Source organism: Musca autumnalis, unplaced genomic scaffold (assembly GCF_047663935.1).
Source record: "Musca autumnalis isolate F117 unplaced genomic scaffold, ASM4766393v1 scaffold_1, whole genome shotgun sequence".
Lineage (NCBI taxonomy): Eukaryota > Metazoa > Arthropoda > Insecta > Diptera > Muscidae > Musca > Musca autumnalis.
The window spans coordinates 327628552-327656269 of NW_027411644.1; the positions used below are offsets into that span (position 1 = coordinate 327628552).

The 27718-nt window shown below is 35.3% G+C and overlaps 1 protein-coding gene across 1 annotated transcript in view; it reads right to left on the bottom strand.

Annotated features, from left to right (window-relative positions):
* Positions 1 to 12864: 12864 nt before the first annotated feature.
* yellow-e (L-dopachrome tautomerase yellow-e) overlaps positions 12865 to 27718 on the bottom strand; it is a 58273-nt gene continuing 43419 nt past the window's right edge. The window contains exons 2-5 of the mRNA XM_073962832.1: positions 19299 to 19961; positions 18888 to 19227; positions 14011 to 14197; positions 12865 to 13946 (exon numbers count right to left, since the gene is read on the bottom strand). Of these exons, the coding sequence (XP_073818933.1) occupies positions 13193 to 13946; positions 14011 to 14197; positions 18888 to 19227; positions 19299 to 19676 (1659 nt within the window). The 5' untranslated portion in view covers positions 19677 to 19961 and the 3' untranslated portion in view covers positions 12865 to 13192. The remainder of the gene's footprint in view (positions 13947 to 14010; positions 14198 to 18887; positions 19228 to 19298; positions 19962 to 27718) is intronic.

The following is a 27718-nucleotide window of genomic DNA, read 5'->3' on the forward strand; positions in this document are numbered from 1 at the left end:
TTTTTAGCAAATCCAGTGGATTTAAGTTGTCATTTTCATACAATATATGTCAAATAAATCGAGATAATGAACTTAATCATCATATAAGTGTTTAGCCTAAACATGCTTTAACTGAGCCTTTTGAGGTTGTATCAACCAGCTGTTACTTGATATACGATCAATAAATTTTATAAACACATTTTAAGCTGTAGCACATTTCTCCATTTGTATATTTAAATAAATATCACGTCCAGAACAAATGATATTATAACCATAAAATTTCAGTTAACTATAACATAGTTCGGATTGTCACGTTTTGAACTATTTAATATATGGCATGGTGTAATAGATAAGGTGTGAATGGTGACAATCAGATGGGTTTTTACTTCATAATATAATAGGATCTGTTTAGAATATTCCAATTTTAATAGATTTCTAGTTTGTTCTATAAAGTTATCAAAATAGGACCTTTTTTCCACCAAACTACTACTATCATTCATTACAAAACAATTACACCAAGACCTCGCTTTGCGTCGTTGATATGTATGTTCCAAAAAAAAAACACGACTCAAAGAGAAATGACGCAAAGCGAATTAAGATTTTATATGGAAAGCCATGTACAATTCGGAGATAGGTTCCAGGGTAAAAAACACAATTTTTTCTTCTTCTATGTCCACAATTTTAGGTGGAGAAATTACTTGAAAAACTAGGAACCCTAAGTGCCAAATTATAGCTATTTTGGTCGAATTCGGCCAGAAAATGTAGCTAAAATAGTGAAAATACCTGAAATCGAGCGGTACCGTTATATGAGGGCTATAACAAAACGTTGACGTAGGTTAATCGCATGTTTGGTGGAGAAGTTTCTACATCACTGGGAACACTAAATGCAAAATTATAGCTAATTCGGTCTGAACATGTAGCTAAAAAGGTCAAAATATCTGAAATCGAGCGGTACCGTTATATGAGAGCTATACTCAAACGTTGACCGACCTAGCCCATTTTCGAACTTGATCTAAGTTCAGATCAAATACAAATATGTACAAAATTTCAGCCCTCTGCCTTAACTCATTCGGAAGATAGCGTGATTACAACAAACGGATAGACGGACATAGCTACATCAACTTAGAATTTAACGCTGATCAAGAATATATCGCTTATTTACTCAAAGAGTGGCATAACTCAAAAAAATGGGGTTTTAAAATTAGCAATTTCTATATTTTTCTACGACTTCTACTTTATCTTGTGTCAATTTATCATGTTGATATCTCTTAAACTCAACGAGTTACAGCTTAATTTCTAGGATTTTGGTATAAATCAACAATAAAGTTTTTTTGAGTTTATTAAGCACTAAAATACGTAAAATCACTCTTGCTGTTGCACAGAATTTTAGCAGTAATATCTGGCTAGCTCTTTACAAAAGATGTTCCAAGTGATTAATTAATTTTTTGTGTAGTAATCTTTTTAAGTATGGAAGTCAAATTTCAATCGCCAACTTAAAACTCGTTTTTTCGGAACTTGATTTTTTGAGATGTGTCACTCTTTAAGTAAATGTATATATCGCTATTTTATAGGGTCGCAAATGATTATTTCAATGCGCTTCAAATGAAATATGCCTTACATCGTATGGTAGACAAAACTTATCTAATTTTAAATGGAAGGTGCTTACACCTGGGAAGTTTTTGCAGATTCTGAAATCGCCGGAGGGTTTTTCAAATAAATCGCGATTTAAGTTCTCATTTTTAGGGGTTCTTTAGGTTTTCACGATTTTGTTTGGAAACCGCAAAGAAAATGTTGTAGCTGTGAAAATTCTCCACAAGATTGACCTTTATGATATTATCGTAGGTTTTACCGTTTTTGAGATATAGAAGCTCAAATTGAGACAATGCACTGGCATAAGGCGGCGATACAGTCAGTGCATTGTCTCAATTTGAACTTCTATATCTCAAAAACGGTAAAACCTACGAAAATATCATAAAGGACAATCTTGTGAAGAATTTTCACAGCTACAACATTTTCTTCAGTCTCGTTTTGATAGGACTTGCGGTTTCTAAGCAAAATCGTGAAAACCTAAACAACCCCTAAAAATGTCAACTTGAATCGCGATTTATTTAAAAAGCGCTCCGTCGATTTTTTTTTGTTTTTTGATTTTTCTCATCTATGCACATTGTAGTTTCAGAATCCGCAAAAACTTCTCAGGTGTAAGCACCTTCCATTTAAATTTGATTCAAGAGCACCGTGGGTTACTTTCACAATCATATTTACATATAGGCTTTTAGTTTCATTTATTCCTTCTTCAGTCTAGTGCTTATGCTCTATATTTTATTTAATTTAAATTATTTTTTTGTTGACCTATTTCGTTCAATGTTCTCTAGGAAAGTGGAGAGAGAGCTTACGGACATAACTGCTTGCTTCAAAAACTATCGCAGGAGATATCGATTAATGCTCATTACTTATATTCCTTAGAATTGTAACGCCCGATTTTCGGTATTTCTATGGTTCTAGTTACATTATCCAACCGAAATATATCGCATCTGTTCAACAAAAGGGTAGTTATTAAAAATGTTGAAATTTTCACCTTTTAATAAAAAACGATACAACTCCATCCACTGTAAAAATGTTTACTACTTTACTAAAATTATTTACTACCCTTTTGTTGAAAAGGTGCAATATGGTATTTAGGCGAATAATGGGATGAAAAATATTCCTAGAGAGATTTGTTGGTACAGGCCCACGTTTTGATACAGCCCCCATAGATCAGCACCGCTCGATTTTCGTAATTTTAAAGGATTTTGGTTAACCCTTTGTGGCCCAATGTTACCTGTGGGCAATTTTCCTTGTTTGTGTATGTGTATTTTCCACACCGTTTGAGATATTCATACATACCCAGCAAAATGTTTGATGCCAAAGATGACATTCAATCATGGGTGCAAGTGATCTAGCATGTCATCTTTTTAGCATCTTCATCGATGAATTTTATATGAGCGTGGACCCCAAAAGATGACGTTCTATTCTGGATCCTAAGCATGCCATTTTAACCAATGCGTTGACATGTCATTTCCACCAATGCTTTGGCATGTCATTTCCACCAATGATTTGACATGTCATTTTAACCAATGCTTTGGCATGTCATTTTCACCAACCCCTTGGCATGAAATTTTCATGTCTTGTTTGGAAAATGGAAATGCTGTATTGAAATATGGTTTTCATGAAAAACAAAACTCTTTATTAATTCAAACGAATTCATGAAATAGCTACAATTAATTTATCAGTTTAGTTTTTCAAAAGTTTACATCCAAAATTGCAATGTAATCACCACCGCTGCAACGCAAAAGATTACTTCCTTCGTTCTCCGCAACTGATATTTTTTCATCTTACAAAAGGTTTTTTCAATTATCTTCCCATCACCAGTTCAGATTTCAACATGGACTCCAAATGCACTCCTTTAAGTATTTTTATTTCGTAAATTACTTTTATTTTATAATTTTGTTATTTTATAACAACAGTTTGGTAATTTATACTCTTTTGTTTAGTGACGGAAATATGTAGGGATCTACAACCCGGCTTGCTTTAGGGATCTCTAAGAACAAAATGTAACGAACGGGGAGGAGAGACTTTTTATGGAAAATACCATTTAAGCTTAATTAATTTATTTTTAATTGTTTCTTTCCAAAAGTAGTTTCTTCTTTATTTTCAGATTCTTGTTCCTTTTCGTTTCGGACTTTTTTTCAAATTCCAAGAAGCGAGATTTGATTGATTTCATTCTATGTCAGATTTAGAACAGACAAGGGAACTTTTAAAATAGCAATGTGTGCAGTCCGATTCTATTTTTAGCTCGATGGTTGGGACTTCATATAATACCAATTGTTTAGAAGTTTTAGTTGTTTGATATGTAGGAAATGTAAGACAACATCACGACGACAGTTCTAACAACTTTGGCCTGTTCCGGAAACTGCAAGAATCAACTTATTTTTACTCCGATAACAATTTTTCCTTTATGTTATCGGAAAAAATAGTAAAAATTAGTAGATTTTTGCAGTACTGGAACATACCAAAATGAAAATAAACAGGTGTGTAAATAAAAACACAAACATCATCTCTATTGGATCGATGGAATGGGTACAAATGCTGATGAAAAGATCGGATCTTTCACGACTTCCTTTGCATTGGTTCAAAGGATTTGAAAGATGACATGAAATCACGTCATCGCAAAGAACCCCTTCCGTCAAATTATGCTGGGTATATACTAAGTGGGTATCGGTAGGTTGAGAATAAAAAAATGGAAATTACGTTTAAATAAATAGCTAGATTGGCGAAGTTATGCTTGTTTAAGTATAAGTAGACGCGTAACAATTTGGACATGAAATATTTTATTGATTTTATAAAATTCCGTTAAATGTCAAACGAATTGGATAATTGCAGCCAACATTTGCAGCCTATGGGCAACATTGGCGCATTGTGGTAATAACGTGGTTACATTAGTGGAAGTCGAAAATGCTGGTTAGTGGTATTCTGTGAAATACAAAGGGTCATTGGGACGTTGGGGCTTGTGAAAAATGTTGGATTTATATTATTATTCGAAGATTGGACTTGATTTAAGAGGAGATTGACACATTTTTTTTGAATATACATATTAGAAATTTGTAAGATATCAAGCGAATATCTGTTCAAATATCGATGATGATAATTTTATGTATTGGATGCATGTCAATATTATCAGGTTTAGAGTCTGCTTACAAAATAGAAAATATTTTTCAAACACTTGTACTCTGAAAAATGTCAATATGAGCATTTCAAATTATATGAACATCACCATATACGTCAAAATTGGCTAATTCGTGAACTATATGTGATAAATATAGAACAATTTACCCACTCCATTTCCATTAATTTTCCTCTAGAATCAAACAAACTTATCAGTTCATACTTTTCCACATCATGAAAATTATAAATATAATACAAAGACTGAAGAAACAAACTTTGTAAACTTTTATTACCACAATGGCCCAATGTTGCCCACAGGCAACATCTGGTAACTCCCTAACCACCAGGAATTTATAAGTTTTTTTTCGCAGAGGACTTATTTTTACGACTCTTATTAAATAAATAAATATGAAAATGTGAAAAATCGGGGTTAAGAATAGAAATTATGACTCATCTTAATAAATAAAATTCAAATGTCGTTTGTTTGTTATTCTATCAGTTCAGAACCGGTTTGGATAATTATACCCTCAGCATTTATGCTAATGAGGGTATGTACACTTTCATACGGGCAAAATGTGTCTAATCGAAATAATGGTTTAGACCCTAAGTATGTTTGTACGAAATGTGTTTCAGACAATTTGGAGTTGATTTAGCAATGTCCGTCCGTCTGTCTGTCTGGCTGGAGCGCACGATAACTCTCGAACGGATGAACCGATTTGGTCCAAAATTTGCCTTTCGCAATATTTTGTCCATACTTAGTTTAAGTTCGAAGATGAGTTATATGGGTAAACTTCTTCCGGTACCTCCCCCACAAAAGTTCGGAAATGTTCGGAAAATTTGTGCGCACGATAACTCTTGAAGGAAATAACCGATTTGGTCCATACTTTGCACATCCTGAAATTCCTTCCAGACTTAGATGGACTCAATCGGCCCATTCCTTCGGGTACCTCCGGCTGATTTTTGTTGTAGCAACTTGCATTCACTGCCCCCCATATAACGGTATAAGCTTCATTAGGGGTAAGTCCATACTTCCTGGAGCGCACGATAACTCTTTGAACGGATGAACCGATTGGTCCAAAATTTGGCTTTCGCAATATTTTGTCCAAAATTAGTTTAAGTTCGAAGATGAGTTATATCGGCCCACTTCTTCCAGTACCTCCCCCACAAAAGTTCGGAAATGTTCGGAACATTTGTGCGCACGATAACTCTTGAAGGAAATAACCGATTTGGTCCATACTTTGCACATCCTGAAATTCCTTCCAGACTTAGATGGACTCAATCGGCCCATTCCTTCGGGTACCTCGCGCTGATTTTTGTTGTAGCAATTTGCATTCACTGCCCCCCATATAACGGTATAAGCTTCATCAGGGGTAAGTCCATACTTCCTGAGAAAATAGACTGAAAGGTACAAAAAAGCCCTATGACACCGTGTGTAGTGGTTGGAGCGCAAGATAACTCTCGAACGGATCTGCCGATTCGGTCTTTGTAATATTTTGTACAAACTTTGTTTAAGTTCGATGATAAGTCATATCGGAGTGGACCCCCACAAAAGTTCAAAAATGTTTGGAAAAATTGTGCAGATTATAACTCTTGATCCTAAAATATCTACCAGATATCGATCAGTAGTGCGATTCGCTAACTCATTTTTTGAGTTACCGACAAATATCGGTAAAATTAAATGCTTATAATTTCGGCAATTAACGATGTTTTTCGGTAAGTTAGATACGAATAAAAAGTAGACGTAAAGTTCTACCGATAGCAAGAGTGCTGTCAAGTTTTATTTGAACTTTTCAGTCATAATTTTGCGTATTAATTTTACCGATTTTTGTCGATAACTCAAAAAATGAGTTTGAGAATCGCACTACAGGTTCGAATATGGACTATATTTGTTTACTCCTTCGGGTACCTCCCACACAAAATTTTGGATAAATTCACTTTAAGACCTGCTCTCGAATCACTTTGATTTTTGTTGAAGCAATTTGCTTTCCTGTCTCTATTACGGCAGTAAAAATTTTTTCAGGGGCAAGTCCATACTTTTTGAGAAAACAGTCCGAAAGTTGTAAAAAAAACCCCTATGGCGCCATATGTAGTGGCTGGAGGGCTCGAACCGAATATATTACCGAATAGAGCTATATTATGTTTTTCGCAGTCTAGTGTGATATAAAAGCCCTATCTATCGATATCCCCGCAATTTTTTGAGCTTTAATCCTATCCATACTTTTGTCGATACATACGGCCAACATTTTGAAAACCCGCCTAACACAGACGTTTTTTTTTTGGAAAAAAGTATTTCAATCCACACAGGCTGAGGGTATATCTCTGTCGGCAAAGCCGATTGATACTTTTTTACTTGTTTTTTTTTTTTTAATGTTGGTCATAGTCTAACTTTGTATTTTATGGAAAGAAAAATTGACCACGCCTATTTATTTAAATATCATAAATTAAATAAATATCTCAAAAACTATAAATTAATTTTCATGAAATTTGCAGACAATGTTCAAAGTTAACTGTGAAAATAGAAAATATATTGTGTGAATTTCGGAGGCCAAAGGCCAAAACTTTTTCGGCCGATTTCATGCACTCGTGCATCAAAACACGTGCTTTGGATGTAAATTGGACTGCATCCTTGCTGCCTTAAAGGGTTAGTTAAAATGCGAATGCAAAGGGATAGTTAAAATGCAGTGCCGAAGGGTTAGTTAAAATGCAGTGCTAATGGAGTGCATCTTTCAGTAGTCACGCTCTTGTAAAAATCACGAGTGATAATGCATAATTTGATGCACTTTCATATCACTTGTACATATGATTTAACTGCATCTTTGGAGGCAAACATTTTCCTGGGTTTTAAATCCTCAATGAATAACTCGGTTTTACAATGGACCTGCAGAAATGTGTTAGAAAACACGTATTTTGTAATTGTAAAGTATAAAAGAGAAAATAAGTTGCCATAAAAAACTCAACGACGGACTCGCAACAAGGTCTGCAAGTAATACAATAATAACAGTTCCACAACATTCCAGTAGAGAAGTGGTAGACTTCTATTATATCAATGAGTGTACCCCTTATTCACATTGGCTCAATGATATGGTACCTTCTGTTTACCAAATATGCAATCACCTATCTTTCACGACTACGAGGTTAAGAAATACCCCTATCAGATCACGCCAAATACCTAGATTCAAAACTGTCATGGAAACGTAACATGATACATCGTTCTCATAAAGCAACCGTTGAATACTACACGTTGGTGCCTCAAACGCAAAATGGTGTTATGGATGTACACCAGCATAATAAGACCAACAGTGGGAAAGAAAACAATTCAGAAAAAAAAACTATACAGTATACAAAGATCCGCATGCATCGGGGTGGCAGGGGCTGAAGCATATACTCTCAACAGATATACACATCAAAGCAACTGCGGCTTGCAATGCTGCAAGGCTGCGTACTCTAGGAATGTGGAGAGATAGAGCTTACGGACATGCCTACGTGGTTTTCAAACCACCGGGAAAAATAGCAACACCTACAATAAGTTTTCATCAGCCTTTGTTAAATTTCCAAGCAGAAAATAATGGAATATCGGAACACTATCGACAAATGTCCAAGCAGAAAAGAATGGAATAACGGAACACCACTGACGGGGTACGACATGAAGGCATACACGGACGGCTCTAAGATGAAATCTGGAGTCCGCTCTGATGTCTACTCGGAACAAGTAAACATACTAGGCAAACCAAATGTCGCATGTCCGACTCAAGCAACATCGTTCAGATTTCGTTCCGATTTCTATACGATTTTTCGTAGGGGAATTCGATCAGATTTCGTTCCGATTTAGGAGAGAATGTTTTTCTTCCGATTTCGGTACGAATTCGGATCGAAATGTTGAAACAACTTTCCCTTCGGTTGGTTTCATTTTAGTTCGTTGTCGAAAAACAAAGTGGTTGGTTAAAAAATTCGCATATACAATTTTTAAATATTTTAAATATAAATGCAACATATAATAAATAATTCAAGCTAGTGCTAATAGACTCAACATATTCGTACACAACCCAGCAAAAATCCTCAAGTGCATGTCGCGCGGAATATCTGGTTGTTTTGTAACCACTGAAATAAGTAGTCAGAATCTACTCAGTATCTACTTATTTCAGTAGTTACAAAATAACCAGACATTTCGCGCGACATGCTCTTGTTAAAATAATGGGTGGGAAAGGAGGTTTGTAATGAGGATTTTTGCTGAGAATGTTTACTTTGTTCTTCTACATAAAAAAACATAACAAAGAAAAATTGGTCAATAAAAAGGCGTCAGAGAATTTTTTTCCTTCGATCTTCCTACGACATTATTCCGAAATCGTTCAGAAATCTTTACGAAGATTCGGAAGGTATATCCGATTTTCATTCGACATTATTCCGAAATCGTTCAGAAATCTGTACGAAGATTCAGAAGAATTTCTAAAGGATTTTCTTTCGATATCGTAACGAAATCGGACCGACATCGATCCGATTTCGCTCCGAAATTATGTCAACCACTTCATACAACTTGCATTAAGATATCGGTACGATTTCGTATCAGTAGTGGAATTCTGTAACACATTTTTTGAGTTACCGACAAATGTCGGTATAATTAAAACGCAAAATTATAAATGAAAAGTATCAATTAATGTGGACAACACTGTTGCTATCGGTAGAACTTAGCGACAGCTTTATTTTGGTTGTTAACTTACCGAAAAATTTCGCTAATTACCGAAATTATAAGAATTTAAATTTTACCGATTTTTGTCGGTAAATAAAAAAATGAGTTACAGAATTACACTACAGACATCGGATGTAGCGTCCGAATTTTCTTCCGATTTCGTTACGATGTCGGTACGATTGCTTGGTATTTACATCGACAAAGCTATCTGAAGACTGCAGTGTTTTTCAGGCGGAGATACTGGCTATAAAGGAAGCTTGTAATATTCTTCTACAGCACCACTCACCAGATACAATAGCATTGAATTCAAACATTGCCACATCAAAGCTAATGAAAGAATGTAAAGAAGAACTAGCTAAGCTAAGGCGTCTGACCAGAGTATTTCCTACTAGGATCTACTTGGATCCCACGTTGTTGGTAACGAAAATGCAGACGAACTAACTAGAGCGGGATCTGTCTCTAACGAACTTCCAAAGGCGTCAGTCGCAAACCAATGGGAGTAGTTAAAGGGGATATCTTCAAATACTATCTTTCACATGCGGAGATCAGATGGGACAAGACTGAAACTTGTAAAATATCAAAATCTACATGGCCACACTACAACATCAAACGTACAAAGTTCCTGATTAGCCAAAATCGACGGAACCTGGCAAGACTAATTGCGGTGCTAACCGGTCATTGGGCCATTGGTAACCATGCAAAGCGCCTGCATATTCCACACAATGGCTACTGCCGCAGCTGCGAAAACGAAGAATAGGAGGAAACAGTTAAACACCACCTCTGTTCCTGCCCTGCACAAATGCAACGAAGATTGAAAATTCTAGGACGGCCGTTCCTACACGATCCTGCTGAGACAACCGAACTAGGTCTGGGAGACCTTCTGAGGTTTCTCAATTCACCAGGCTGGATATAATTACCAACATACTAAACGGTATATTTAACATACTAATTGAGGTCTATGAAGATAATAGCCGCCACGTAAACCAACCAACGTCGCGTCTTAAGACATCACTTGCTGACAAGTTTTATATGACTGAAATACTCAGGATACTGAGTAAAGTAAGGTAAATCTAGTTCCTAGTTCACTGTCCTAGTTCTTTAACGTATGAGTGATTTCATACAAACGAGCGTATGAAATCAGTCGCTCAAATCACAAACGATCCGCTCGATTAGAACTACATAGTGAACTGGATCTTTCAATTGAACTAGGTTGATACAACTGGGACTGAGGGTTTTTTGCCCGCGTTGAAAATTTGAACACGGACATTCAGCGTACATTGTACTATTCTCTAAACCATAGTTTTAAGAGAAGTAAAGTGCAATATCGCACTGTGAGGAATAATACTGTCCTCTCAATTGTAACCTTTATAAAAACACGTTGTTACAATTAGTTCGTATAAAACCTGTTGATAGTTGAAAACCAGTTGTTGCGTTTTCCGAAAAATATTTGACATTCAAAACAAGTCCTCCGTTGATACGACTTAATCAGTGGAGCATTGTGGTTATGTTTGTAATGTGAGAAAAAAGGGAATCAAAACATACTTAAGAGTAAAACACCTTACAAATTTGTTTTTTTCTGAAGTGCAATGACGTGTCATGACCTAAACTTTTCGTTTATTTTATGAAACTAAAGGGGAGTACACACTAACAGTCAAAACTGACAGTCAACGTACTTTAAGGACAATTTTCCGGCAAATAACAACTTTTATTTACCTAAAAACGTTTGAAATACAATATTTACGATATTATTTAGAGATTATAAAAGAAATTTTTCAATTAGGCTTTGATATTCACGAAATAGACGTCGATGACTGTCAGTTTTGCTTGCCAATGTGTACTATACTTAAGTACGAATATACTTCCGTAGGGGCATATACGATGTAAATGACACTATGCTAGATTTATTTAGTTTAAGTAATCGCTTTCAAATTTGCAAAGTGTTACATGAAAAATGGAATAATTTTCAAATCTTGTTCATTTTTAAAATTATAGCTATTTAGTTGTGTCTTTCACAAAATGACTACACTCAAACACTGTGCACTGTGCGTTCACGTTTAAAAAAAGTGAGCTAATAATAGAAGAGCAAAGCTATCATCAAATCTCTCAGTTGTTATAAAATTATAGTATGTGTATTGCGAAGACTATCTTTAGCACGGGCTAAACACGTTTAATGTAGATGACATAAAACTGGCCAGACAACAACAACAGCAATGAACTTGTTGCTGTTGTTGTTCCACCCGGTCATTGTGGGTTTTTCTTAGTTCTCTTCTAAGCCGGTAAGATACATTACAAAAACAGTCACCAACAACAACAAAAATACAAAACAAATAATTAATCTTTTGTCGTTGACAATTTGTCAACTCAAAAAAGTCATGTTGATGAAAGGTTAATGATTTATTTATATTTGTGCAAAGATTAGCAACTGTTTCATCTTTTATTTTTTTGTCTAGTTACCACGCGGTATTTTCCAACTAAAGAAGTTGGTATAACACATCAATTTCTCTGAAATGTTCTTTAATATTCATTTATGACAAGTCGACAAGTCACATTTCAGATTGGCATCTGGAAAACGTTAATGTCTTTATTTTATTGTTGTGAATTTGAAAACATTTAACCCTTTACGTGTCGCTTAATACGAGTAGTATTAGTTTAGGAATGAAGTGGACATTAATATTAGGTGTTATTAGGTATGTACGATAACTTTCCTAGCAATAATTACTCAGTCAGTTCCAGCAACCTCTCTCAGTGAATTTTACTCTCTCAGCAAGAAAAATTGCAGAAAGTTATCGAAAAGCATTTTGCAAAAACTGGCAAGAAAGTCAGCTGTTTCCGAAAATGTGTGAAATTTATTTTTTTATTTTTGTTTCTTTTGATATTTTAAACCAAACGGAACAAAAAAAAAATAGATTTTAAAATTGCAGTTTACTTATTTAATGCTTTAATCCTATCCACAGTGCTTTAGAATCTAAAAAAATGTGCAATTGTGAAATTTTCTTGGTCAAAAATGTTAACATTTCGAGTTGTTGACACTGAGCAGGTGATTAAAAGTCAGCTGATCAGACTTGCAAATTTTTGCTGGACGCATTTTCCCAGCAAAAATTTGCAAGTTCTCAGTCACAAAACTCTCCAAAAATCTCTCCAAACTCGCTCTCTTTTGCTGGATAATTTTGTTATCGAACAGCATTCAGTAAAAATTTGTACTTGGGGTGAGAGCACAGATTTGGAGGAATTACTGTAACATAAACAGATGGAGATTTGTGCTCTAGAAGTTTTCGATGTTTCCAGAATGTTGAAAATTTAAGAGGATGGTTTTGGGAGGCGGGGAAACAACCTACCTTTTACCTCGGTTACATTTAACCGGATTAACCCAGTGGGTTTGGATTTTAAATGGCAATTCCATAGCGCAAACGTCAAATAAATCCTCTCGAAGTGGGTTAACCCGGCAAAAAACTCTAGTGTAACCGTACTATTATATTAGTCACCAAAAAACAAAAACAATATTTTTTCTAGATAAGAATATAATTTATTTTTATTATTTAATAATTTATTTACACAACACACACTTACGACAGTATAACACTTTAGACGAATATTTTTTTAATATTTACACGTTTTTTTTTCTTAACCACACACTCCACCCCACTTTGTCTACTTACAAGCATTTCACATGCTAATGCCTTAAAGTATGCTTCATTTTTTGTTAGTACTCATTACGCTGACAGGCTTACGATATTTCTTATTAATTTACATGAATTTGAACTGTTTTTAAATTTGAAATGAAGGGAATTAAAATTCTTTATTTTGCAGAGGGGGAATGAAAATGCATGATTAGTGTTTTGTATTTCGAACATGTCTCTGATAATATATCGGCGAAATAGAGGTGGGGTGTGCAGGTTCGGCTAGACTTTCCAAAAATGAATATTGATCTTGATTTCTTGATTCCTTGGGTGGTGGAAATGATTCACCCTGATTGAGACTGTTGAAGGGATTCTTTACTGAATAATTTATAATGCCAGTATTTTCAAATTCATACGGATGACTTGTGGCTGTGGGACGTGAGAAGTAACCATTATCCAGTGGTGAATGGTGGCTTACAGCCTTGGGTTGCAGAGAATTTGTAAGTTGATAGTAATTGCTTAATGTAAGTGGTACTGGTAGTCCGGGGAATGAACTTGTTTGATAACTTTGTGGAAATGGTGTCAAAGGTGCTGCCTTGGCCCCTGGTAATGGTATGCGTATTATACGGTTGTTGTATTCTTCCTTATCGAGATTTTTCAAAAAGAATCGATGGAATTTGGAGGATACCACATAGAGGTAACCGTGATCATGTGTAGTTATTGTCATGTCAGATACGAATTGTAAATGTGTTTGATCTTGAGCCAAAATGTTCTGTTCATTTGTAATGGGATTCCAGGTGGCTACAGCAGCTTCGGTGACGGGACTAAAAACAATACTACCATCTATGGGGGAAACTGCCAAACTAATGCCTTGGGATGATTTTTTGCCAACCAGCTTAACGGGCAAAACTTGATTAATGGCTATGGGGCCGGCACGTAAAACTTCCCGAGTTACTGAAAATATTCTACAGAAAAAGCGATAATTTAGTATACATTTATACTTATTGTTGTTAGTATGTTGTTGAATACCTATCTGTGGCAAATGGTTGGAAATAAACAGTAGCTCTCTGTGGATCAAATGTGAAACCCACAATACCATCCATAAGCACAAATCGGTCATTCAAAATATTTGCTTCAGCAAAATCAGGATCAGGATACATGGCTGGGTGAGTTACTCTCCAAGTGGTGTCACGTACACTGTCGTATACAACAATACCTGGAAATTAAAAAAAATGATGTTATTGTATCTCAATGACGCTTTAAAAATACAGGGGAAAATATTATTTAGCAAATTTAATCACTTTTCAAAGGTATATTTGGTGTCTTGGGCGAAATGACCGATTGCTGTAAGATCCAACTAATATGTTTGGAATTTGGTACGCACATGAGAATAAACTACAAAAGTTTAAACGTGAGATGATCTGTACCGCTTTAAAATCTATGCTTGTTCGGGGTAATATCCCATAACATGAGACTTATACCGAGACAACCAAAAATATGACCATATACAATTTACCAAAGTGAACAGTGCGTACATACGTACAATTGACTCTACAGGTAATAAACAACACGAACTATGAAGGAATAATATTGCGAAAAAAGGAAAAATTGAGACTCAGCCCTGATTCCGAAGTTTTACCAAAAAGTCAAACAGTAAAATTATGTTTATGGCGTAGGCACATTATCCTGCAAAGACGATAAAGGAATGCCGTGTAGCTAATGCAGAAAGGGTGTCGAGGGTCTGCAAGGAACATTGAAGTAAGCTTTGGGTTTCAAATGTTGGCCGCCAGAATCAATTTATATCGACTTATTATACCATCAGTCGTTAGGCTAACGAGGGTATATACAACTTAAAATTGATACGATAAAAAATGTACCTCATCAAATAATGGGTAAACCTAATCCATCTGTCTATCTGACTGGCGATTTGGTATTAAATGTTTTGCTCGTAACATTTCATCCAGATATTTTTCAATATTGGTCAAGAATATATTAAAATCTAATATGTGCTCGCAACCTATTTCCACGGCAAGTCCATACTTCCTGAGAAAATAGCATAAAAGTTAATAAAACCCTGCCGGCAGCAAACGATACAAATATAAATATTTGTACGCTTTGTCCGTTTTTGGAAGGCCATAACCGTCTATTCTTGGAGACTTTAATGTTCATCATAAGTTGTGGCATTCGGTCGGTGAGTTGTGACGTATCCTGGCCTCTCTTGGGTCAGACCATCTCCCCATGACTGTCTCCATCAGCAGACCGTTCGATTTCATCACCTCTGAACGTTGCACTTTTATCATTAATGGCAAATCTAATTGGCCAAGAAACTTCACTAATCACCGGTTTGGAGATCTGCCCAACCCTTCTTTCGGTAGCACGATCCGAGACATCATCACTGCTGGAGCCGCTCGTTATATACCTGCTGGTCGAATACCCGAAGTGAGGCAAAACTTCTCAACAGATGCGACGGGATGAGCATCGTCGTGCCAAATAGAGTTGGCAAACTATCGATATTCCCTACATTATATATTCGATCGATAGCTATCGATTTTTTGGGAACGCATGTTTGGAAAAATATAAAAGTGATTTAATTTTTAAAAAATTTTAGTTTAGTTCGCTAATATCGATGGACAAAACTATCTATCGATATTAAATTAAAAAAATCGATATTATCGATTTTTTGCCAGTTCTAGTGCCAACCTGACCACAGGGGTCATGTCAGGGAGCTGATACTGGAAGTTAACTGGTTGGTCGGTGAGCATAAGCGGAACAAGTGATTAAATCATCTGAAGAGTTGCAACATTGGAGTCACTTTCGAACCCTGGTATGAAGAAGATAGGACCTCACGTTTGGCGACGTTACGCTGACTGACTAACTGATGTTTTAATCGACAGTTTGTCGAGCACCCTGGGAGTGACAGGGCGAAGAAAAGTACTACGTCGCATTAGATCTCTTCCTGCCTGATGATGGCGAATGCCAGCAGGAACGCTAAATTATCTAAAGCGCTGGGACCTGATGGAATCCTCATGGCAATTCTGAAACAGCTTGATGCGCCGGGAATAGAGTATCTTAATAAAGTTCTCAACCTTTCGCCCGCTACCCACATCGTTCCCGAAGTCTGGCAAATGGGCAGGGTGATTCTGCTACTGAAGCCAAGCAAGGATGCCAGCAGAGGTGAATCGTACAGTCCGATTTCGCTCGATCTTGTCGCCCGTAGCAGAGACCTTTGAGGCAATAGTCCTCCCAAGCGTCAGTAATAGCTATCCAGTTGCCGATGGTCAGGGGTTTTGTAAGCAGCTCAGCACAACACAACAACAGCGCTGGACGCCATCTCCACACATATTAGTCGAGAACTAAACTAGAGCTAAACGTGTGATAGTACAGTGATGGTGGCGCTTGACTTATCAAAACCTTTCAGGCTCTACACACGGTTTGAGGATATCGAACAGACAACCCTCCGGTCAAGTTTGAAAGGTTGGATAATCAATTATATGTGTGGACGCCTCAAGACCAGAGCCGGCAGCACTTGCTTATAATTTCAGTAATTACCGATGTTTTTCGGTAAGTTAGCGACGAATAAAAAGCTGTCGTAAAGTTCTACCGATAGCAAGAGTGTTGTCAACTTTTATTTGAACTTTTCATTCATAATTTTGCGTTTTAATTTTACCGATTTTTGTCGGTAACTCAAAAAAAGTGTTACAGAATCGCACTACTGTAGCGTGATTACAAAAAAAAAAATTGCGATATTTTCGTTGTTTGACCACCTACGACAACCTTCGTTACATCGTTGCAAAGGTGATATTTTCTACTTGCATTAGCAGGTTTTGCTTTTGATATACCCCATATAGAAGCGGAGATATTCGCTTTGAAATAAAACCTTGACTTTTTCTCCAAATAAGTTTTTTGCCCATTCCGACCCCAGAGTATTATCCGACCATCACCAAAATCAATAGGCTTCTTCCTATATAGCCTATAGCGTGATTACAAAAAAATGGAAAATGGGATATATTACCGACTATTGCGATATCGCCGTTAGTGTCAACCTGCTTTGCATCGTTGTAAAGGTGTGATTTTCTACTTTCATAGACAGGCTTTGCATTTGGAAGGTCCCAAACAAAGCTTCTTTCATTGTCAGGTTTTGCTTTTGGCATACCCTTTATAGAAGCCGAGATATTCGTTTTGGGTTTTTTCTCCAAATAAGTTTTTTGCCCATTCCGACCCCTGCATATTATCTGGCCATCACCAAAATCAGTAGTCTTCTTTCCCTCCCGGACCCCCATTAACCACCAAAATTTCATGTCGATCCGATCAAAATTACGACCTGTAGAGTGATTTTCTAAAAAGTGGAAAAATGGAATGTATTACCGACTATTGCGATATCTTCGTTACTTGGCCACCTACGCTAATCTACATTGCATTGTAAAGACAGGATTTTCTATTTCATAGCCAGGCTTTGTTTTTGGAAAGTCCCCAACCAAAGCCGTGTTATTCGTCATTATAATTAAAATCGAAAAAATTAAAAGTTGGGTTTGACCTCATACGACAACCTACTTTACATCGTTGAAAAGGTGATATTTTCTACTTTCATTGTTAGGTTTTGCTTTTGGTATAGCGTGATTACAAGGTTTAGATGGACAGACGGACTGATGGACACACATAGCCCAACTCAGCTCGTCGAGACATTCATTTTGGTATATATAAATGCGTTACAAATTTTTTGGCCAAAACCTCCCAAAAAATTGGTGGTGTAGGGTATAAAAACTCTAAAAAAATACTACCAAATTCCGATTTTAACTAAAAAATTTATAGTTTTTTCGCCTTAAATCCGCGAAAAACATTTTTTTAAAGTCTCTCGCTTAAGTACAAGCTTTTTATATATATAACAATCCCACAAAAACATACGAAGATCGGATCATTCGTTTTTGAGCTACAGTGGGCACCGCATTCCAAAATGTCATTTTGAGAAAACCGCGTTTCAAACTTCTATGATGCATACAAATCACAATGAATTTTCTATTTCTAATGCTCATATTTCAGCTAATTTTTTTCCCATCGTCTCGAAAATTTTGCAACATATTCTATTCTACCTGTACTTTAAAATAAAAAACTCGATTTTGTTAAATTTGTAAGGGGCCATAAACCCTTAATTAAAAATTTACGCTACAAATTCACGCAAATTCATCTAATTTATGTTAAATCCACCAATTACTTTCGTAACAATATGTATGTCATAAGGAAATTATTTTTTTCGCACTGATTTATTAGCAAATTAAATAAATTTCGTCTCAGTTTTTCAGTCAGAAATTCTTTTATTCAAACTAATATGTCTTCTTTGGTGGCTTCCAAATGGTTAGGTTCTATAGACAATATAATTTCAATTTATTTCTTAAAAATCACTCCTAGTTTGACTTTTATTTTTTAATCTTTCAAATGAGTTTTGAATTTAACCCAAACAAGGCAGTTGATGTAAGACAGAAACACCGGCAATTTTTTAAATATTTTTCAACTTAGAAAAAAATTCCATAAATTATTTTAACGGACATGAATTAAATTTGGTAAACAAACCATATAAAATGTATGTACTTTCAATATCAATAAATTTCGAAGCAAAACAAAAATTGGCTTTTAAATTATTTTCGTTGAACTGAAACCAAACTAAACTACTGCCATAAATTATAACATGCAATGCTAAATGTAATAAAACCACAACAATGGTCTAAAGACCATGTGATGTATGTTGGTTGATAGAATTCTTACAACAAATACCGGCAAACACAATTTAATCATGACCATAAACAATGAATCGGACCAAATGCGAACTAGATCGTTTTCAATGCGAGAGGGATTTATAAACAATAATTTTGTTGTTTTTGTATCAATATTATTATTAATTATTTCTAACTCACCTGGTTCCACTGTATCTGATATATAAACAAAAACATCATCACAAGTGCCAGCCTTTGCCGTTGTCTCATCAATTACCAAATTAGTGAACAGCGATTCGCCTCTCAAGACACCAGCTGGAAAATCTATACGACGCACCACCTGATTTGTTTTTACATCAAATACCAATATCTTGGGCGGACAGGTTTTCTCATAATCCTCCAGGGAACGTGAAATGCCAGCATCTAAAACCCACAAACGACCACAAGAATCCACACGCATGCGATATACCGAAACCAGAACCAAGTCACTGCAATTGAAGTCTTTACGACCAGTAGTGGAATATGACCAATCTGGGTAGGCCTAAAAGAATAATTGGTTGTTGTTGTTGTTTTAATGATGCGAATAACAAAAACGTTGATTTTTAAACATACATTCAATACCGGTGACTCATCAAACTCTCCTCGGGAAATCCAACTTAATGTTGATGGTACCCCTGCGAACAGCTTTGGTGTTGCTACAAAAATACGATCATTCATAACCGCCAAACCAGTCGACAAGATATTGGCTGGATTGTAAAAGTTCACATCTTGCACTGGAGCATGCGGCAGGAAATTGTATGTAAAGACTTTCCATTGTTTAACGATGTCGAGCGATGATCGCGGAACATGACTATGGGCATGCGTCTGCACGTGCCCATGCAAACGATGACCATCGTTGAGGTGCACTCCAATGCACAAGTTCACCGGCAGCATGGCCAACACAAGGCCAAACCATAATTTAGTCATAATGTTGTTTTGCGCCGTCGTCATACAGTAATCTTGGCAGATACAATCCAACACAGAGGCCAACAACTGTAATTGCTTGCCACAAAATAACCGCACACAGCCAGCCGACAGATTAGACGTTGTTAGTCTGTCTATGGCTCTGAATATGTTGCTGCTGCTGCTTCTGTTGTTGACTGACTTTTAAGACGTGTTGTTGATTGTACTTTTTGTTGTTGCCTATGGAAATATGGCCAAAATTGTTGCTTGTAAAAATGTTAATGAACCAGCCGTTGTTGCTCAGCCTGTAAAAAGCGTTGTACGCACAAATGTCTGCAAAGAAAGAAAAATTTAAAGCGCCAGCTATATAATTAATTTGCTCATTTTATTGGTCACATAAAGCGCCCATATTTGGCTAAACACCAATATTTATAAACGCTTTATGTCAACATTATGTTCGGTAGTCACTTATTGTCAAATTATGATTTATGACCAAGTTAAGGTGACTTGGTAAAAAAACAACTGTAATGTTAATAGGCATGGTGGGTAGTTAGAGGTTTGGATTTTATAACAAATATATTTTCTAATAAATCTTGAGCAATAATATTCTATTCATCTTCTGAAAATATAAAATTGGGTAAAGTGCTTTTTACTATCTGCCCTTTACTTCCCTGAAAAAGTGTCGAAATAGTAGTGTTATTTAACACCTGCAACATTTTACAAACTTTTCTTGTAATTTTGATGAATTGGCATTTTAGTTTATTTTTAACAAAAATATTTTTTATGTAAATTGTCTGAACTATGTAAATTATGCAATTGTGTTTTACTTGATTATAGCTCAGCAGTGTAACATTCATTTGATTCCCAAAGATCTTTGATCGCAGAGCTTCCGATATGTTAAATTAAAACAATTTTCAACATACTTTTTAAAAATTTAAATTTATGTGTGAATTTGTTGTTGCTTTGTTTTGGCAAATAAAAAATAATTATAGCACATTTACCGTTTTTACAATTGGACATAATAGCAACCACATTGGTTTTTACAGAGCTACCATTAAGTTTTTATAACGCATTCATTAATATTATCGATCATTAGGTTTAATTGAATTGAAAAGCCTACAAATTTGAATCAATGAGCCGATAAAAAATAATGAATGCAAATTAAATTTTATGAAGCAGAAAAAATATTTACTAGTTGGTGGCACAAGTCAACCACCAGGCAGACAGGCTGTTTGTTGGCTGATCGTACAGACCTCACGGGTTGGTTGGTTGGTCTGTAACTTCTTACCATTTGGGTGGTTTCTTTTAATAAACCTCCACAATACTCGAATTGACAAGATCATAATTGGTGGCGTTAAAATCAATGTTTCGCTCAGATAACTGTGTAATGTCGCTATGATTGTGGCCAATTAAATTGAAATGCACAAACCTACTGAATCTGCATAGGCCAATTGGTTGCATGTTCTCGCAAAATGTGTACGCAAAAAAACATTTATGCAGTTAATAGCGATCATTACACATATATACAAACATATTTTACGATATGTTGCTACAGTCCACCTACAATTTTCATTTCAAAATGTTATTGTTAAAAAACGCGAATATTTATCATCAAAAATGGTTTTATTGTTTTTTAAAGTATGATTTGTAAGAAAGTATCAGTCAGCTGCGCTGACGGAGATACCCCCTCAGCCACTGACCAAAACAAAAAAAAAAAAAAAAACTAAGCACAATAATTATGCCGTATTTAAAATATATTGATTTTTGTATCACAAGTTTGCTATCTGTAGGTACCGTGGGCTATACCAAATCATTGACATGTACCAAAAATTTTTAGTAACCAAACTTCTTCATAAGGGACTCGAAATATTAAATTATGTTAAGCTAAGTTTGGAAGAAATTTTTGAAAAAGTTTTAGGGTTATGTTGCACAAAAGCCATTTTAGTATGTGTTGGAAGGGTTTTGGGTCATTATCTCAGAAAGTATTGACATACTCCGGAAAAAAATGTACCGTTGTAAATGAGTCCGCTAGAACAACCTACTGAAAAAAGAATCACAACGTTGCGAAAGGAGCTCTTAACCCACTTAAAGCCACTGATCGTTTAAACGCCAGCAAAAAAGAGTGCACAAAAATGCAGGTACAGTTAGATACGTGCTTTATTGCGGGCTTTTTTGTATTTTCTGATTGTTTGCTCTGTCCTTCCCGTTCATAAATTGACGTTTGACCTCCGTAGTTTTTCGGGGTTCGGTCACAAAAATAACCCTTTTCGTGAAGTAATTTTTTGATTTTCTTACAATGGTAACAAGTAAAAAAGTATCAGTCGACATTGCCGACTTCTTTTCAAAAAAAAAAAAAAAACTTACGTATTTTCAAAACAATATGGATAGGATTAAAGAGCGAAAATTTGCGGGGATATCGATATCGATATTTAGAGTACCATTTTAGCGAATATTTTCGAACTTTTGTCGGAAGGTCCACTCCTTCCACCTTCGAATTTCATGTAATATTCGAAGATATATTACGATATACAAAGTGTGGACGAACGCAGTATTCGGTTTGAGCTCTCCAGTCACTACATATGGGGTTTTTATAACTATTGTGCTTTTTTCTCAAGAAGTATGGACTTCCCCTTGAAAAAACTTTTACTGTCGTAATTGAGGCAGCGAATGTCAATTGCTTCAACAAAAATCAAATTGATTCGAGAGCAGGTCTTAAAGTGAATTTATCCACAAAAGTGTGTGGGAGGAAGCCGACGGAGTGGAGAAATATAGTCCAAATATTACGATAGCCAAATTTTGGACCAAATCGCCTCATCCGTTTGAGAGTTATCATGCGAACCAGCTAGACAGACAGACGGACGGACATTGCAAAATCGACTCCAAATTGTCTGAAACACATTTCGTCCAAACATACTTGGGGTCTAAAACCATTATTTCGATGAGGCACATTTTGCCCGTATGAAAGTGTATGTAGCCTTTCTAGCCTAAAGGCTGAGGGTATAAATAACACATAAGTAGATAAGTTACACTTATACAACGCAGAGATTAGTTAGAAAATATGTGAAAGTATTATTCTAAAACATAAATTGTGAATACAAAGCAAGAATTATTCCTTTTACACTGCAAAGTTAGCTGTCCGTTTAAACGGACAGTGGCAAAATCCATTACCGTAAATTTGTATGGGAAATTGGGTTTTTTTAAATTATGTATAAAGTAAACATGCCGTTCCTTAGGGCGTACGATGGAAAATATTTTATAAAATGAAGAAGATAGGGAATATCTTTAAAAATATAAAACAGTTGGCTTTGTGCGTACTACTAAAAATTAAGTTTACTTTATACATATTTGTAAAAAAACACCAATTTCCCACACAAATTTAAGGTAGTGGATTTTGCCACTGTCCATTTTAACGGACACCCGATTCCGGAAAAACTGTAAGTTTTAAAAAAGTTATTATTTAATAATAAAAATGCTTAAAAATGAAAATAAAACTGAATTCAATAAAAAAATTTTAAATTTTCCAAAAAAAAAAAAAAAAAATCCGGCCCTAAGTGGGTTAACTTCACTTTTTCGGAATTTTGTGTGAGAGGTACACGAAGAAGTGGACCGATATAGTTCATATTCCAACCTAACAATGTGCAAGGTCTGCACCAATCAGAAACTTTCTGCGAGAATTATATAAATAGTGAAAGCATTTTAAGCTTCAAACACCTGCGCCTTTTCATACAAATCTGATTTTATTTATTTGAAAAATTTGCTTTTTTAGGCGAATATCATTTTTGGTATTAATTTTTTAATTAATTTCTCGTTGGAATCGAGCTTAATGATCAATAATGCAAGTGAAAAAGGAAAGCCGACGACTCGAATTCACACTCCCACCACTATGTGATATGACAAGTTTCGCTTTTGGTAAAGGCTCCTCAGACATATCGGATGTGGGACGGCTTCGATATCATCTAACTTTTCCTCTTTCAAATGCAATTTGTTTTTTACAACGCTGAATATTTTTTCAATCATTGTATGGCTTTCATGACAAACGCTTGGCGTAGTTTTTGAATGTTATGAGTTTGGCTCTGAACACTAACACGCCTTGACAACACTATTTTCCTTGTGTTTTTCAAGGACGTGGGTTCAAACCCCAGCCTGGTTCAGATGATTTTATTTCAGCGTTGTAAAAAACAAATTGCATTTGAAAGAGGAAAAGTTAGATGATAGCGAAGCCGTCCCACATCCGATATGTCTGAGGAGCCTTTACCAACGGCGAAACATGTCATGTCACATAGTGGTGGGTGTGTGGGTTCGAGTCGTCGGCTTTCCTTTTTCACTTGTATTATTGATCATTAAGCCCGATTCCAACGAAAAATTAATTAAAAAATCTGATTTTAGTTGACGTAAAACTTAAGAATTTGGATAATGCCTCCATGTAAGGGTAACTCCCGATTTTCGGCATTTTTATGCTTTTAAGTACATTTTTACTAAATATTTTGACACCTAGGGTTCCCAGTGGACAAATAACTCAAAAAACAACATCTTATTTTTGAAGCAAATTTAAAACGCTTTTGTATTAACTTATAAAGAAATAGCACACCAAATTTTGTTAAGATCTGATGCATATTATGGCTTTTATGAGGCAAAAACCTGAAATCTGGAAAAATATATATAAGGGAGCTATATATATATATCTGAACCGACATTGGTTTGGTTCTAAGCCTATTATAATTATATGTACGAAATTTCGAAGGTTTTGCTTGCCCTGTGATTTGTTGCCTCACAACCCTGCCTTTGGCCCCACAGTGCGTCGTAAAGGGATCCGCAATCAGAACGATCCGAGAGGATCTCTTAAACTTCACTTTATCTGAATTTTGTGTGGGAGGTACCCGAAGAAGTGGATTAATATAGTCCATATTCGTACCCGATCTATATCTGAAAAGAATAATACGACCAAATCGATTGCTTCCTTCGAGAGTTATCGTTCACACCATTTTACAAAAATATTTAGAATTTCGTGGGGGAGGTACCCAAACTTAAACTAAGTTTGGGCAAAATATTACGATACCCAAAATTTGGTTTGAATCGGTTGATCAGTCCGAGAGATATCGTGCGCACTAGCCAGACAGACAGAGAGACAAACGGACAGACAGGCGGACGGACATGGCTAAATCGACTCCAAATTGTCTGAAACTAATTTCATCCACACATATTTGGGGTCTAAAACCGCCGATTAGGGTTATGACTTTTTGAATTTTTTTTCTTAAAAATGATTTGCTGTGGTGAGAATGAATTTACTTTTGCTTATTAATGCCTAAAATAACAATTATTTCATTATATTATAAAAAAGGTTTGTGCGGAACCACTTTGAAAAAAGAAAATGAAAAAATTCTATGAAATGATTTTTTTAATTATTTCTTGTTGCACGAATGAATGGCCTTTTGACTATTAATGACTAGGGACGTACGGAGGATTTCATTTCGGGGGGGTGCCCAACTTGACCGAAAATCATGACATTTTAAAACGTTGGGTAGGGTTACGTAAAACTATTTTAAAGGTTGTTAGTTGATTTTTTTATTAATTATTGAGACAAGGTATATAAAATCAATAGAGAGAGTTTACAATATTTAAAATAAAATGTTGAAATTTGGTACAGACTATTATATAATATCCCTCATTATTACAACTGGCCTTTTGTTATTTTTTTCGATTTAACGAACAGATTTTTAGCTTTCTGGTTACCCTAAAATTAAAAGTGAACATTAAATTTGATGGAGGACATTTGTATCATTAATGTTTAATGTGAAATTTGTATTTTAAAGCCATCAAAATTCTCCATTTTGGCTTTTAAAATCTAACCTTTAGCAAAAGGAAAGATATAATAATGGCCCTAAGTATTAGTTCTTGAATATTTTGAATTGAAAACACTCTGCAACATTTTTAATGTGATCTTGTGCAAACAATTCGAACTCAGGATTTTTTAAAAGTACAGACCCAAACGACAAGAAATCCTAGTTTGGTTTTGTTGTGTCAGATCCAGCTCGGATTTTATGGCCCTATCTAAACATGGTTAAATATTGAGTTTTTAAAGAAATTCGGGGCTATATCTCTGAAACCAATGCGAATCTTCTTCTGACCTCTGAAGCAAATTTGTAGATAAGGACAAAAATAAAATATTTGGAAAAATAATGAACTCGAAAAAATACATTTATTGCCTCAAATTTCAAAATATATGCAAAAAATACACAATTTTTATACATTTCGCACCGTATCTCCAAAACCGTTAATTTTTTCTGAATATTTTCTTTTGGAAAAATATTCCCTGGAATGTTATACACAACTCTTCAGAACATGTCATTGTTGTAAAATGCCTCTATGCCGTTGTTTTCAGTACATTTTTCAACGACGATTTAATAAAAATGCCAATAATGTAATGAAATCCGAAATGCGAGAAAAAACTGTTGATGTGAACTGTGTTTGAAATACGTGTTGTAAAATATATGATGCAAAATACCGCTTAAATAAGATGAAGTAAGCATTTTAGAGTTTTAGAATGTTCTAAAGAATTGTTGAGAACTTTATTTGGACGCTTTTTTCCAAAAGGTTACTTGGTTCAACTCCCAACAGTTTAGCCGATACTGACTAGATTTTCAGCAATTATGTAAATTTTTCAATATTTTATAGATTTTGATGCCCTAGATGGAGTTTTTCTTATGTGGTTTTCTCAAAAGATAAGTTCTACTAGTTTAGGGCTACAATATTGCTAAACACAGCAAGGCCAAATTCCTATTCGTTTCTGAGATAAAGACCTGATAAATGCGAAAAAGTGTAGATTTAGCCCGGTTTAGATGAGGTCATAAAATCCGAACTAGATCTGACAGGACAAAACCCTACTAGGGTTTTTATAGTCTAAATATGTACTTTCAAAAAATGCATACGAGAAGTTGTTTGCATTTTCAGTGTTGCATAGTGAAATAAATCCTATGGGATCACGTTCGGTATTTTTAAGTTATTAACCACATATGCCCACGTTTTGGTATATCCCAGAATTTCTAATTTCCGCATTTGTTTTCGCTATCGCAAGATTTTCAGTATTCGAAGATTTTACCTTAATTTCTAAGAATATCGGATGTAATAAGCATTATGGGATTTATTTTGGTTGGAGAACCTCCATGCTGAACGTGGTTAAAATAGATCCACGTTTTAATGCATATCGAGGGTGTATTTTCAGTCCCATTTTTCAAAAAGTATTTAGTTGGACAAATCTTTGAACCCCATACATCTTATAAACATTTTATTCGAAATTGGTATTTATAATATGTCATGGTATTTTTATACCTCCTTTACATTATTTATCTGAACGACTTCTATGAATTAAATGCCTCCAAAAAGAAATTACTGGCATCCGCGAGTCTATATTGGACTTGTATCGAATAATTCCAGTCGAAAATTGTCTACTGCTATTGTGTCGATAACCTAAGAAAATGTTTTTACGTCATAAAACGCTAAAATTTTAAATTTATTGCACGGACAATCCAAATAAAAAGTACATTAAAAAAAGAAGACTTTTTTTCCCGGAGTCGGACAATACAGACTACGACTAATGAACTCCAAATCCTACTCGCAATACTCTTTGAGACTACAAAACACAGGATTGGCCTTTGCCAAAAATGATCGAATAAATATTTGAGAAAACAATATCAGAAACCAATCGTCAAACTTGTAGCTAAGTCCTGACAAAATACTATAAGTCGAAAAAACTCCCAGATTTTTGTTCCGACTGTATTCTCTATCGTTGATGTAATGTTACAGAAGAAGCGTTATTTATTATCAGAACGAGAACCCGATGACATAAAAAACTTTTCTGGATACCGTAAAAAATAAGCAAATATTTCTAATCAACAAGTACTCTGCCCACACCGATTAATAATTTGTGCCCAAATTCATAATTTGTAAACAGTTGGTAGACATATGAAAACATAAAAAACAAGTAAGAACAGACTATAGTCGGACGGGGCCGACCATGTGATACCCTATACCACTATCCCTGTGCACTAGCTTTCCGGGCTAGCTGTTATAAGATGTGCATTAGAAATTTTACC